The 13,626-nt window shown below is 50.8% G+C and overlaps 1 protein-coding gene across 2 annotated transcripts in view; it reads left to right on the top strand.

Annotated features, from left to right (window-relative positions):
- The window catches only part of LOC101642830 (zinc finger protein 324A), a 34,402-nt gene extending 24,796 nt beyond the window's left edge, over positions 1-9,606 (top strand). Inside the window, exons 1-4 of one of the 2 annotated variants that reach the window (XM_045292326.1) lie at positions 1,682-1,809; positions 5,737-5,863; positions 6,215-6,337; positions 7,106-9,606. In XM_045292326.1, the coding sequence (XP_045148261.1) occupies positions 1,777-1,809; positions 5,737-5,863; positions 6,215-6,337; positions 7,106-8,523 (1,701 nt within the window). In that variant the 5' untranslated portion in view covers positions 1,682-1,776 and the 3' untranslated portion in view covers positions 8,524-9,606. Of the gene's footprint in view, positions 1-1,681; positions 1,810-5,736; positions 5,864-6,214; positions 6,338-7,105 lie in introns of those variants that run through there. The other variant, XM_045292327.1, reaches the window with a different exon arrangement.
- The last annotated feature ends 4,020 nt before the right edge of the window (positions 9,607-13,626 follow it).

Below are 13,626 nucleotides of genomic sequence, written 5' to 3'. Positions count from 1 at the left end.
CTAAGCACCAGAGGCCAGTTTCCGACGTCAGCAACGTTGCAAGGTTTTCTTAACAGTGGTCAAGGGAGCAATAATGGAGTTAGGTCTTCAATATGTTGGTGGGGTCTGCTAAAATATAAAAGCAAAAGTTTTTTAAAAAGCAAAAAGTTTGTTGAACAAAAGGGATCACAAGTGAAAATGCCAGGAGTCAGAGGGTTTAAATACAGAAAAGCTGCCGGCATCTCTCACTTTGGGGTATTCAGACACTACGTGTACATTTCTCTCCAGTTGAACCACAACTGACTGGTCTCTGCAACATCTATGTATTTAAGGTAAGCAAAACCACATCTTTCTGTAGAACTGCTCATGGCCAGGTCAAAGATTTAGTGGAAATTTTTACAGAATAGGCTGCATTGTATGACCAAACAAGCACCACCAAGTTCACTGTCACCTAGTACATGCCTACTCACAGCCGCAGCCCTGCAGAACAGGTTAGAACCATCCCAGTGGGTTTCCGAGACAAACTCTTTACGCGAGGAGAAAGCCCAGTCTTTCTCCCGCGCATTGGATGACAGAAAAGTACGAAATGGAGTCTCAATACAAGCAAGGATTTGGCATGACTAAATTAGAATTCAGCCGTGTTAAGAGTTTCCATTTTTAGAATGCTCTTCCTCACAACACGCGGGAGAAAGACGCGGCTTTCTACAAGTCTCGGAAACTCACGGGCGCTTCAGTTCCACCCTGTGCTATGGAGTCGCTATGAGCCGGCATCGGCTGGATGGCCGAGGGTTTTGTTTTATTTTTCCCTCGCGATACTCTTCGTGAGTCCTGGTGGCGCACCAGGTCCGGCGCACATTGGGCTGTGATCTGCATGGGCTGAGGTTTGAAACCACCAACCACTCGCAGGGGGGAAGATGGGGCTTTCTGCGCCTGGTAAGTCTCAGAAATCCACGAGGGGAGGGCGGGCGATGTCGCCGAGTTGGCATCCACTCTTGGCGGCAGTGAGCTTTGGATTTATACTATCATTGTTTGTCCGTCTTTTTCCCTCTAGGGATCAGTGGGACAAAAACATAAGTTGTCGTCGTCGTCCCCCCCGCCCCCCCAAGAAAGAGGGAAGACAGAGCGTGTGTGTGTGTGTGTGTCAATGTAGACAGAGCGTGCAGTGAAACAGTGAAAGTGAGCGTGGGTAACTGAGTATATTCGGGCATGGAAGAGCGCGTTCTCAGGACTCCATTTCCCAGCATCCCTCGAAGTGACTCTTGTTCGTTGCCATGGAGATCGGGCTGGGCACTGGGGACTGGGAGGAGGTGAGAGGGATCGCCATTACCCAGAAGGTTCTGCTCGAGCGTTCGCAGTGCGCTTGGGCCAATAAGGCCCGGGAGGGGGCTGGACTTCCGACCTTTAGGCTTGTCACTTTGCTGCCGGGAGTCCGGGCCACACCAGCGCTGGAGCTGGGCGGGTCAGGCGGGTCGGGTGTTAGGGGAGGCTCTGGGGGCCAGAGTGGCGAGCAGCGAGGAAGGCGCCACGGAGGCCTCGCCTGCCTCTCGCCCCCGCACGCGCCTCGTTACAGCACACGCGGCTCCGCTCCCCCAGCCTCAGTTTCCCTCGCTCGTAGGGTAGGGGGTTCCCTGGGGTCGTCCTGTGCGCTCTCCACACCACGTGCACTCCCGGGCCCCTGCAGCCGCCGGGAAGCAGCGTTCTGCGTGCTGAACCAACTAGGGTACAGGCCCAGAGCCGCTGGCGGAGTGGCTATAGGCTGGGAGTCGCCGGTGCCTCTCCGCCTGCCTCCGGTATCCAATGGCAACGTGGGCGCTGACGCACCAGGCGCAGGTGAGTGCGGGAGCTCAGGACCCCCACCTCCCGTGGACTGGAGTCCCAACTGAGAGAGGAACTCTTTCTAGGCGCCTTTCTCTTTCGCTGCTCCAAAGAGACTTTGGTCCCCTGGCCTCAGGCCAGTGGGCTGTGCATGAGTGGGATACCCCACTTCTGGCAGCCCGAGGTATGAGATCGGGAAGCTCCTAGGATAGGGCCGCGCGTGTAGTTTGGAAGGTGAGGCCGAACTGAGGCAGGGCAACGCTGGGGTGAGGAGAGCGTTTGTCTGGAAGGATGGGTAGAGGAGCTTTATCTGGAGGATGCTGTTAAGCTGGGGCGGGGAGACATTCTCGGAGTTAGACTTTGGAAAGTAAGTATCCTAGCCGTGACTAAGTGGAGAACCGTCAGGAGGAGGTGTGGGGACCATCCTGGAGAAATAGCTCTAGTGTGGGACAGAGAACTTGGTTTGACTCCTGTGTTTGAAGATATCCCGAGGGCACTGTTTTCTGAAACAGCTGGGCCAGTAGGCCTCTGGCAACTAACTGCAGGAAGAGAAGGGGGGCCTCGCACAGTCATTTACATTATTGAATTAACCATATCTGCATTAGGGCCATCCAATGGTCCTGGACCCAGCTACGTTTTGTTCTGTTGAGCATGGGGTCTCGGCGCTCGACTCAGTGGCACCGGAGAATAGCAAGCACTAGGGCCAGTCATGCGTATTCATTAAGGCACCAATGATTGGGAGACTGTACATTTGGGACACCGCCCTCCAGTTCACTGAAGACACCCTTGCACAGGAGTGAGTGGCATGTCCCTGGGCAGGTGGGGGAACTCTTCCAAACCTTGGACTAACGTGGCTGCCAGGCAGTATTCCCTGTTCTGTTTGCACAACTGCCTCTTGATCCCTGTTCTCTTGATCCACATGAGCACAATGAAGTGTTCCGGAATTCCCATTCTTCTCAAGGCTATCCATAGTTTGTTATGATCTACACAGTCAAGGGCCTTTGCATAATCAATGAAACACAAACATCTTTTGGGTATTCAGCTTACAGTGAAGATCATATGGTATCAGCAGTGGCGTCCCTTGTTCCACCTCGTCTTCTGAATCTGGCCTCAAAATGTGGCAGCTGCTTGTCAGTGTTCTGCTGCAACCATTGAATAATCGTAAGGAAAATTTTACTTCCATGCAGTATTAATGACATTCCATAATTTGCTCATTCTGTTGGGTCACCTTTCTTTGGAATGGGATCAAATGTGGGTCTCTTCCAGTCGGCCACATAGCTGTCTTCAAATTTTCCTGCAATAGATTGAGTGCTTCAATAGATTGAGTGTTTTTAGTGTTTCATCAGCTTACTGAAACGTTTCAGTTGATATTCCATCAATCCCTGGAGCCTTGTTTTTGGCTAATGCTTTCAGTGCAGCTTCCTCCAGTTTCATTGATTCTTCCTCATATGTTACCTCTTCAAATAGTTGAATGTAGACTAGTTCTTTTTGGTACAGTGACTGTGTATTCTTTCCATCTTCTGATACTTTCTGCATTGTTCAACATTTGTCCTTAGAGTCTTTCTATACTGCAATTCGGGACTTGAATTTTTTTCTTCGGTTCTTTCAGTGTAAGATAAATGGTGCATTTTCTTCCTTTTTGTTTTCTAACTCTGGGTCTTGCACATTTCATTATAATATTTTATTTTGCCTTCTCCAGCTACCCTTTGAAGCCTTCTGTTCGGCTCCTTGAACTCATCATTTCTTCCATTTACCTTAGCTCCTCTACAATTAGGAGCAAGTTTCAGAATCTCTGATGTCCACTTTGATCTTTTCTTTTTTGCCCACATTTTCTTTCTTTTTTTTGTTTGTTTGTTTTTGTTTTTGTTTTTTTTTTAACATTTTATTAGGGGCTCATACAACTGTTATCCCAATCCATACACACATCAATTGTGTAAAGCGCATTTGTACATCGTTTCTCAAAACATTTTCTCTCCATTTAAACCCCCGACATTAGGTCCTCATTTTTCCCCTCCCTCCCCGCTCCCCCCTCCCGCGTGAGCCCTTGATAGTTTATAAATGGGTATTTTGTCATATCTTGCCCTGTCCGACGTTTCCCTTCATCCACTTTTCGGTTGTCTGTCCCCCAGGGAGGAGGTCTCACACACAGTTCCATGTAATCGGTTCCCTCTTTCCTACCCATTCTCCCTTTACCCTCCCTGTTTCGCCACTCACAGCACTGGTCCTATAGGGCTCATCCGTCCTGGATTCCCTGTATTTTCAGTTCCTATCTGTACCAGTGTACCTCCTCTGGTCTAGCCAGACTTGCAAGATCTAATTCGAGTCATGGTAGTGGGAGCGGGGAGGAAACATTTAGGAACTAGAGGAAAGTTGTATTTCTCATCATTGTTACATCGCACCCTGACTGGCTCATCTCCTCCCCGAGACCCCTCTGCAAGGGGATCTCCAGTGGCCTACTAATGGGCTTTGGATCTCCACTCCACACTCCCCCCATCATTCACTATGGTAGGATTTTTTGTTCTGATGATGCCTTACACCTGATCCCTTCGACACCTCGTGGTTGCATAGGCTGGTGTGCTTCTTCCATGTGTTGCCCACATTTTCAATGATCATTTGTTCTCTTCGTGTGTAATGTTCTTGATTTCATCTACAGCTCATAAGGTCTTCATAGATCATGAGCGTTCAATGAATGCATTTAATCAGTTCTAGAGATGTTCTGTAAATCTGGGTGGGATATTCACAAGATCATTTTTTGGTTCTCATGGACTTGTTTTACTTTTCTTCAACTTCAACTTGAATTCGCATGCGAGCAGTCTATGGGTTGACCCATAATCAGCCCCTGGCCTTGTTTTACCTGCTGATCCTGAGCTTCTCCTTCATCATTTCCCAAAGATGCAGTCAATTTGATTTCTGTGTATTCCATCTGAAGAAGTCCATGTGTATATTTGCCATTTGTGTTGTTGAAAAAAGGTATTTACAAAGAGGAAGTAATTGGTCTTGCAAAATTCTGTCATGCAATCTCCAGCTTCGTTTATATCACCAAGTCCATATTTTTTAACTACTGTTCTTCCTCTTTGTTACAATTTTTGCATTCTAGTCAAAAATGTTAATGTATTTTGATTGCATGCTTGATCCATTTCAGACTGAAGATGTTGGTAGAATTCCTTGGCTTCTTTCTTTGAAGAATAGTTGTATCAAATTCAAACTGAGTTTCCTGTATGTGGATAGATACTGTTGTATCACAGGCAGCATTGTACTTCAAGACAGATCCTGAAATGAGCTTTTTGACAATGAGTAGATGAATGTGACTCCATTCCTCTTGAATTTGTCATTCCTGGCATAGTGAAACCATGTGACTGATTCAAAATGGCCAATAAGCTCACAATGCTTCGGGTGTCTGTCGATTTTTATGAGGTCCATTTCATTTTTGATGACTTCCAGCTTTCCTAGATTCACACTTCATACATTCCAAGTTCCAGTTATTAATAAATGCTCACTGCCGTTCTCGTTTTGAGTCATGCCTCTTCTCCAACCACATCATTGTGCTTGACTCTACTTTGGGGAGGAAGCTCTTCCTCTGTCCTATTTGGAGTGCCTGCCTTCCTGAGGGGCTCATCTTCTGACACTCTGTCTAACAATGTTCTGCTTCTATATTTAAGGTTTTCAGGGGCGGGTTCCTCAGAAAATGAAGAGCCTAGTCCTTCTTTGTAGTTTGCTCTTAGTCTGCAAGCTTTGTGAAACCTTTTCACGTTGGGTGACCTGCTGGTGTTTGAAATACCAGTGATACACCTTCCAGCAACACAGAAGCCACCGAAGTACAAGAGAAGACTAAGTGGCGTGGGGCAGCATCTAGGGGAACGTCAGGGGAAGTGGTTGTTGAGATGGGGAGCTGGGTCCTGGGTCACAGAACTCAGACTTTGTCTGTCCTTCCTGCCACTGCAGGGCTTGGTGACCTTCGAGGATGTTGCTGTGTATTTCTCCCAGGAGGAATGGGGGCTCCTCGATGTGGCCCAGAGAGCCCTGTACCGACATGTGATGCTGGAGAACTTTGCACTTGTGGCCTCGCTGGGTAAGGCCCTGGCTCTTCTGTGTGAGAGATGGTTGGTACTCAGCTGGGTTCTTGCGTGGCCCCTAACCTGGTGGCCTGGAGTAGCACCATCCCAGGTGGTGAGGCAAAGGGTAGGGCTGGGAGGAGACCCTGACGGAGTGTCTTTTGGGGCTCAACCCCTCCTTTGGCACCAGCAATACAGTGGTTACTCAAGGGGACCACTGGGCTGTTCTCCTGAAGTGCATGGCTTCCCGTGGGGTGACCATTGGATTTTCACAGTTGTACAGCTGACATGAATTTCCTGCCTTCTGTTGGGAGATGAATTGCCCTTAGCAGGGGCCAGCTCTTCTTCCGCCCCGTCCTCTTCCACAGGACTCTCGGCCTCCCGACCCCGCATAGTCATCCAACTGGAGCATGGCAAGGAACCCTGGGTTCCCAACGGGAGAAACACAACCCTGGCCACAGCAAGGAGAGGCCAGCGGAGGCACAGTCCTGGTAAGTGGGGGCTGGAACCAAGGGTGACCTCGGCACATGGACTTGGCTGAGCTTGTGTGTCACCCTTCCTGGCCTACTCTCTTTCCACTGCCCCACCTGGCTTCCCTCCTTGCCCTCCACCATCAGGTTTTCTTGGGAGCTCATCTTGGCTGCCATGGGACAGTGAGCTGAGGAGGGCTCGGGGGCTGGGTTCAGATGCAAGATCACTCCTTGGCCACAGTTCAGAGCACACCTGGAGAGCTATGTGGCTCTGAGCCTTCCACGTTTGTCTGTCACTGTTTCCTGAATATTTGCTGTGACCACACATTCCAGGAAGTGGGAACACAGGACTGTCTTGGCCCTGCCATTGGTGGGAAGAGATGGTCGGGAAGCAGGATTTATGGATCTAAGTCTGCAGCCTGAAGGATTGGTCAGAGTAAGGAGCCTAGGGCAGGTTGATGAGTGTCCCTGGTTGGGCATGCAGGGAGGGATATCTGGGTGCCATGAGGCAGTGAGTATGCCACCCATCCGTAGTGCTGGCTGAGCCTGGCAGCTGCTGTCCTCCCACATTAGAGCCAGGTGGGATGCTGCCCCTGACCCACATTTGGGGCCATAGGGCTCTTGTCTGCTGTAGGCATTCCAGTCTTGTCACGGGATATGCTTCCCCCTGCCCCTCTTTTGTAAACACAGTCAGCTCCCAGAGCCCTCTTTGTCTGGCCCGTTTGATCTGTCCTGGCAGCCCCCTTCTGGCCACGATGACCTAGCCAACGAGTATATCTCTGCTTCCAGGTTCCCAGTGCCCAGGCATCAATGGAGTGGTTTCTGGAGATTCGGCATTACTGGGGCCTTTCTTGGACGGTACCCCTCTGACTAGGCCCCCGCCTCCTCGAGTCCCTTCGGCTGGCACCTGTGACCTGGGGCAGGTGGGCCAGCAGAATGCTCTGCTACCCGGGGAGAGGAAATCTACGGGGGTGTCAGTCATCTACTGGGAGCGGCTCCTGCCAGGCTCTAACGGCGGAGCAGCGACCCTTGGCTTGCGCCTGACTGCCCCACTGTGGGCTGCAGAGGGCAGCCTGCCCAGTGGGAGGGTCCGCACAGACTGTCCAGCGCCGGGGAAGCTCCCAAAGCCAGACTTGCGGCTTCGGGATCCCCACAAGGGAGCCTTCCCACGCGTCCCCGGGCACACTGGCGGTGAGCTCCCACTGTACGGGGAGGATGTGCTGGCGCTGCTGACTAGCGACACACAGGCCCTAGCCCCTAACCAAGAGCCCCCAGTGGGGGACGCGCTGGGCGAGGCCCTCCACGTGGTGGCTGGCCTCCCACCTGGGGACAAGCCTTTCGAGTGCAGGGCCTGCAGCAAGGTGTTCTTCAAGAGCTCCGACCTGCTTAAGCACCTGCGCACACACACAGGCGAGCGGCCGTACGAGTGCGCCGAGTGCGGCAAGGCCTTCAGCCAGACGTCCCACCTGACGCAGCACCAGCGCATCCACAGCGGCGAGACGCCTTATGCCTGTCCGGCCTGCGGCAAGGCCTTCCGACACAGCTCGTCGCTGGTGCGCCACCAGCGCATCCACACGGACGAGAAGGCCTTCCGCTGCGGCGAGTGCGGCAAGGCTTTCAGCCACGGCTCCAACCTCAGCCAGCACCGCAAGATCCACGCGGGCGGCCGGCCCTACGCCTGTGCACGCTGTGGCCGACGCTTCTGCCGCAACTCGCACCTGATCCAGCACGAGCGCACGCACACGGGCGAGAAGCCCTTCTCCTGCGCGCTCTGCGGTGCTGCCTTCAGCCAGGGCTCTTCCCTCTTCAAGCACCAGCGTGTGCACACGGGCGAGAAGCCCTTCTCTTGCGAGCAGTGCGGCCGCGCCTTCAGCCACAGCTCCAACCTCACGCAGCACCAGCTGCTGCACAGCGGGGAGCGGCCCTTCCGCTGTGGCGACTGCGGCAAGGCCTTCGCCAAGGGTGCCGTGCTGCTCAGCCACCAGCGCATCCACACGGGTGAGAAGCCCTTCGTTTGTCCGCAGTGTGGCCGCGCCTTCCGCGAGCGCCCAGCCCTCTTCCACCACCAGAAGATACACACCGGTGAGAAGGCTGGGCGGCGGCCCAGGGCCCGCGCCGGCTGCCCCCCGCAGCCCAAGGCCTCATCCATGGCACCCTCAGAGGCTGCTCTGGGGAGGGAGGCCCATCCTACTGCCCCTCTAGCCTGAAGCCTACACAGACCTGAGATCACCACGGGGACCCGACAGGTGCGCAGCGCAAGGAGCCCCAGCCGGCCACAGAAAGCCTTCGCCTGCAGCGTCTGTGGCAGGTGAGGACCGAAATGACCGTTTGGTTCAGAGCTTATACCTTCTCCATCCTTAAAGAGGTCACGCTGCAGAACAGTTATGGGCAGGGCAGCCAGGAAGTACCTGTGGCCAAGAGGAGGCTTGCCAGGGGGTGACTGGGATATGTCCTTGGGTTTTTCTGGGTCATGTGGCAGACTGAACACATTCCTCTCACTTGGCTGAGAAAACCCACTAAAAGGAGGGAAAGGAAGACTTAGGATTCGTAAGTGACGAGAAGATGACGAAAAAGAGGTCAATGGTAACACTACTTTGACACAGATGGTACATAGTCAGCACTGGGAGGTGGGGAGGTGGTTTGACCAGGCTTACCCTGCAGAATGCCAGAGGCAGGCCCAAAGCCCAGTACCTATAGAATGGGGCTGAAAGAGCAGCCAGAAAAGAGTGGGAGAGAGCTGAGAAGTGGTCAGCAGGAATTAGTCCTTGCACTCTCCCTCCCAAGCAGACATGAAAACTCGCTTCTGGTGGTTCTGTAGTCTCAGAGGAAGGACCTAAGCATAGGCCTGCCCCAAACTGATCATTCTGAAGAGGAGGCTCAGAGTTGCCAAGTCCTGAGCTTCCAGTCAGTGCACCCACCTGAGGTTGTTCAGCACCAGGACACCCAAACAGGCAAACACTTTAGGATTGGCCAAATCATAGTTCAGCCACTCCATTGGGGAACAAAAAACTGATAGTAACATTGCCTACAGAGGTGAACTAAAAATAACAGGTTTGACTAGTTCTGGGCCCCAAAAGAAATGTTACGCTCCGCCATCAGTCCAAGCAAACACTCGCATCCTAACACGAAGACATCGGGCTATGATGATCATAGGACAAATGTGCTCCTTCCAACCATCAATGGACTAATGCAATATCAGCCACTTGGGTAACAGCAGTATTTGTTTACTTCAGTTAACTTTCTGCTGCATTCTTCAGGTTGTCCCTCTGCAAGTAAATGTCTTTTCCAAACGTTTTAGTCTCCACATTTTTCTTGTACAGCTAGAAAGCCCTGAGCTGCCTATCAAGTTACGTTCAGTAGAAATACCAAAAGCAGCATGTAAATCTTTTATATATGACTACACACGTATGGGTAAAATAGCCCGGAAAAGAATCGAAAGTTCTAACAGTGGCAAGTGGTGACCTCTATTTCGGGAGAGACTCTCCTCCAGGTGGGTTCAGAACAGCCAGGGTCTAGCCCTGGAAGCAAACAGGACGCCGGCTCCTTCATTCGATTTCCACCGGGCGCCCTACTGACCTGCATGGCAACTGGACTCGCGCCCTTTATTGATGCAGATACTCCTTAAACTGAAGCAATTTCCTCCGTGAAGGGTGCAGGTACACCCGGGTCAGTAGGGCGCTCAGAGGACTAGCTGCACTCCTTTCCCAGAGTGGGCAGAGAAAGCCCATGGGGCAGGACAACTGCTGCAGAAATGCAGGTGGCCCTAAGTGGCCACCTCCAGCTTTCCAGAACAAGTGACTGCTGAGGCAAGGATAACAGGAGTACGGCCATGACCTAGGAGCGCCTCGGGGGCGGGGCATGAGCGAAAGGAATAGTTTGGTTGGCGCTTCCGTCTCACCTTGCTGTACAATGGAAACCAAACTCGTGCATATGGGCAATGTTTCGATGTACTGTGTGCAACTTGGCAGTTGGTTAAGTCCTGTGGCTCGTTCGAGCACAGAACGAGCGCCAGTCACGGGGTGAGCCCCCCAAACTGAGGCTGTGAGGAGGCCTGGTTGGACACCTGATACCTGTCAGACATGGAAAGTCCAGAAGTACGCTCCCACTAGCCGCAGACTAGCCGCTGCTTGCTTGCTGAGGCTTGTGGGAAACGTAGTCCGAATGCCGGGGATGGGCTCTACGGTGCCGGCGCCTGATTGGCCCGGGCGACGTTGTCAAGGCAACCCGTGGGCGGGGCGTGCCGCCGAGTTGTGCGCGAGGGTACGGAGAATGGCGTGCGGAGCTGGCGCGGCGCCATTCCTCGGAAGTGACCCTCCGACACCGGCCCCGCGGCTGAGTTGCTGCTTACGTGAGGCGACTGGCAGGCCAGTGAGAGCTCGCTATTTCCGCTCGGCGCTCCCCTTCTTCCCGGTAAGGCGAGCCGAGCCTCCTGAAGATGTGAGGGCCGGCCGGCCGCGGAGGACAGCCTAGTCAGGATCCAAGAGAGCGAGTGGGAAGGCACCCGGTTCTGAACGGAGTTTCACGAACGGCAGTTTGTCAGGTGAGTGTGAGCGATTCGAACGGACATTGTTCACGATTGGCACTGTGATGCTTACATCCCAGAACTCAGGAATCGCTGGTGATTTTCGATGATTCCGTTCTTGTACTCAGTCGCGATTTAAATGTTCTATCGCACAGTGCATGTAATTGCACGCTTACGTTTTATGTTTACCTCACCAAGCCAGATGTTAACCAGCGCTTCGAACTGGTTCCTTCTGGCTCGACCCCTTGCTGAGAATTTGCATGTCCAGCCCAGGTTTACGAAATCGGACTGTACATTTCCACAAGATCCACAGTCGATTATGCATAAAAAACATCTGGGGATCTTGTTAAGAATCATACCCCCCGGTGACTCTTACCTTTTTGATGTGGTTTTAGATAGCTAATAGATGATGCATGAGAATCACCTGGGGACCTTGTTAAGGTTAACAAGGTCCCCAGGTGATTCTCAATGTATTTTATATGTTTTATGCATAATAGGAATCACCTGGGGATGGGGTTAAACCAGAGATTCTAATTCCGTATTTCTGGAGTGAAAAATCAAAATCTAAAACGAAGGTTGAATTGGGATGAACCAGCTGGAAGCCCAGTTGTTAGCAAATATTACCAATTAGTAGAAAGAAAATTACTCTTTCAAATGATACATACCCTTATTTCACTGAAAACAACTTGACCATACCACTATGAAGCGAGGCTTTCCTTCAGAAAGTGCTGGATAAATGGACAAAACTGTGAAGTGGGACTTCTGATGGAAGGAATCTGCAAACCTTATGAATTTAATAGATGAATTAGTATGGTCTTAATAATATACAAGCTAGAAGCAAGTTAGTAATCCTGTCTCTAATTCATGTCTACCGATGTATCGAGGCATTATGTTTTTAGTCAAAATCTTGCAATCTAGTAGCTATAAAACATGCCTTAATATTACTTATTGCCCTTTGATTTCTAGTATGGGCCGAACCAGAGAAAATCCATGTCGAGAATTTTTCAAGTATGAAAAGATTGAAAATAAAAGCACGTGTAAAATTTGCAACACAGATATGGTTGGAGACCATGCGGCTAATTTAGAGCGACATCTGAAGCGGCACCACACAGATGAGTACAATGCAGTACAGAGCAAGAAGACAAAGAAGATTGAAGAAAGTGTCCGGAGTGTCTCGAACAAGCAGCAGAAAGCATTAGATGAGTTTGCTATTCCAGAATTTCTTAAGGTGACATGAGATAAACAATTGTTGCGTGTGTTCAATTAGTTCCTGTTAGCTACTGCTCCTTTGAGTTCCTTAGAATATTCAGGAGTCTGTAAAATTTAAATCCAGCCATTGCTCCAGTGTATTCAAAAACTCAACCAACTCAGTATACTAAGGAAATGATACCCCACTTGTCCTTAAAACATACCTCAAATATTAATAATCTAGAACAATAATTTGGTTTGAAAGCAAATGTTAGTAATTGTGAGTCTGTACATTCTAGAAATTAATACTCGTGTTCATATCATGCAGTAATGAACATGTATCTGCTGACACTGGAAATGGAAGAGTTAAAGTCACATAAAGCTATACATAAAAGCGCTGACTCAGATTTTAGAGAAGTATCATATATGCTGCATATAAGCCTACCCAAATCTCAGCTGAGGCACCTAATTTTACCACAAAAACTGCATAGATAATGTGCTGAAAAAACTCAGCTTATACGTGGGTGTATTCGGTACATTTATTTTTATTTTATTTATTTTTTTCTGTATATTTATTTTTGACAGGTTCCGTAACCATGAATAATGGCTCTGAAATGTTCTTTGTTGTTTTTTTTTTGTTTTTTTTTTAACTTGCTTAGAAATTATAGTGAAATTAATTGGTCTAAGGAAACCACCTTTTCTCCAACTAGAGTTTGTGGAAAGGGAGAAATCAAAATAATGCAATTTAAAAATGGGACTCCCCTTATAGGAGCATAGAACAGACCTGAGTAAGGCATAGGCAGCCTGGCAGGCACCCAGGTGGGCATGGTTCCCTGGAAACCTGCACCAGGGTAGGGACACTGATGTTGCCTTGGTTTTTACATGCGGAGCTCACCAACACATGAGCATCTCAGAGTATACACCAGCCCCCTTTGAGCACCTGAGCCTGCAGGTTCTGCTGTCCCTCTTGGGTCACATGTTTTAGAGACTTTCAGGACAAATCACAACAGGGCCCACCTACTTCCCACTCAGCCTCATAGCTCCTGCTGGTCCTGAATTGAGATCCCCATTGCCTCCCCACCTGCCTGTTGCTGGTACCCTGCCTCTTCCGTCCAACCCTGAAGCCTGAGGCCTCCCATTTCCTACCATCATCTCCTCAGTGGGCCCTCCCCTTGTAGCACAACATGTTGCAGTTTTCTGGACACCCCCCCATTCAGGTATTTTCCCCAAGGCTTCCTCCTGTTTTCATATCCTATTGTGGCTCAGCTCCTGTGACTCCTGTATCTGCGAGGCCTTTTTGTCCATAGCCAGCCTAGGGTTCTCCGTTCCCATGTGGCCCTCAGGCAGGCCTATTGCCCATGTCAGTCTTCCTTAGTCAGGGTCCTGAGCCACAACCTGACTCGCCTTTTTTTTTTTTTTAAGGTCCTTCCTGGCAACTCAAATAAGATCTTCCACACAAGCGTACCATCTCCATTGGGTCCCCTATTTCTGCCCCCCATGGACTCCCCCACAGCCACCCTGGAGGAGCTCGAGGCTGCACGGCTCAGCTTCCGCACCTTCCGCTACCAGGAGGCAGCAGGGCCCCTCGAGGCCCTGGTCC

This window comes from Echinops telfairi, unplaced genomic scaffold, assembly GCF_000313985.2.
Source record: "Echinops telfairi isolate 266 unplaced genomic scaffold, ASM31398v2 ScPeMD7_655;HRSCAF=1070, whole genome shotgun sequence".
Taxonomy (NCBI): Eukaryota; Metazoa; Chordata; class Mammalia; order Afrosoricida; family Tenrecidae; genus Echinops; species Echinops telfairi.
This window is presented reverse-complemented; position numbering and strand designations above follow the sequence as displayed.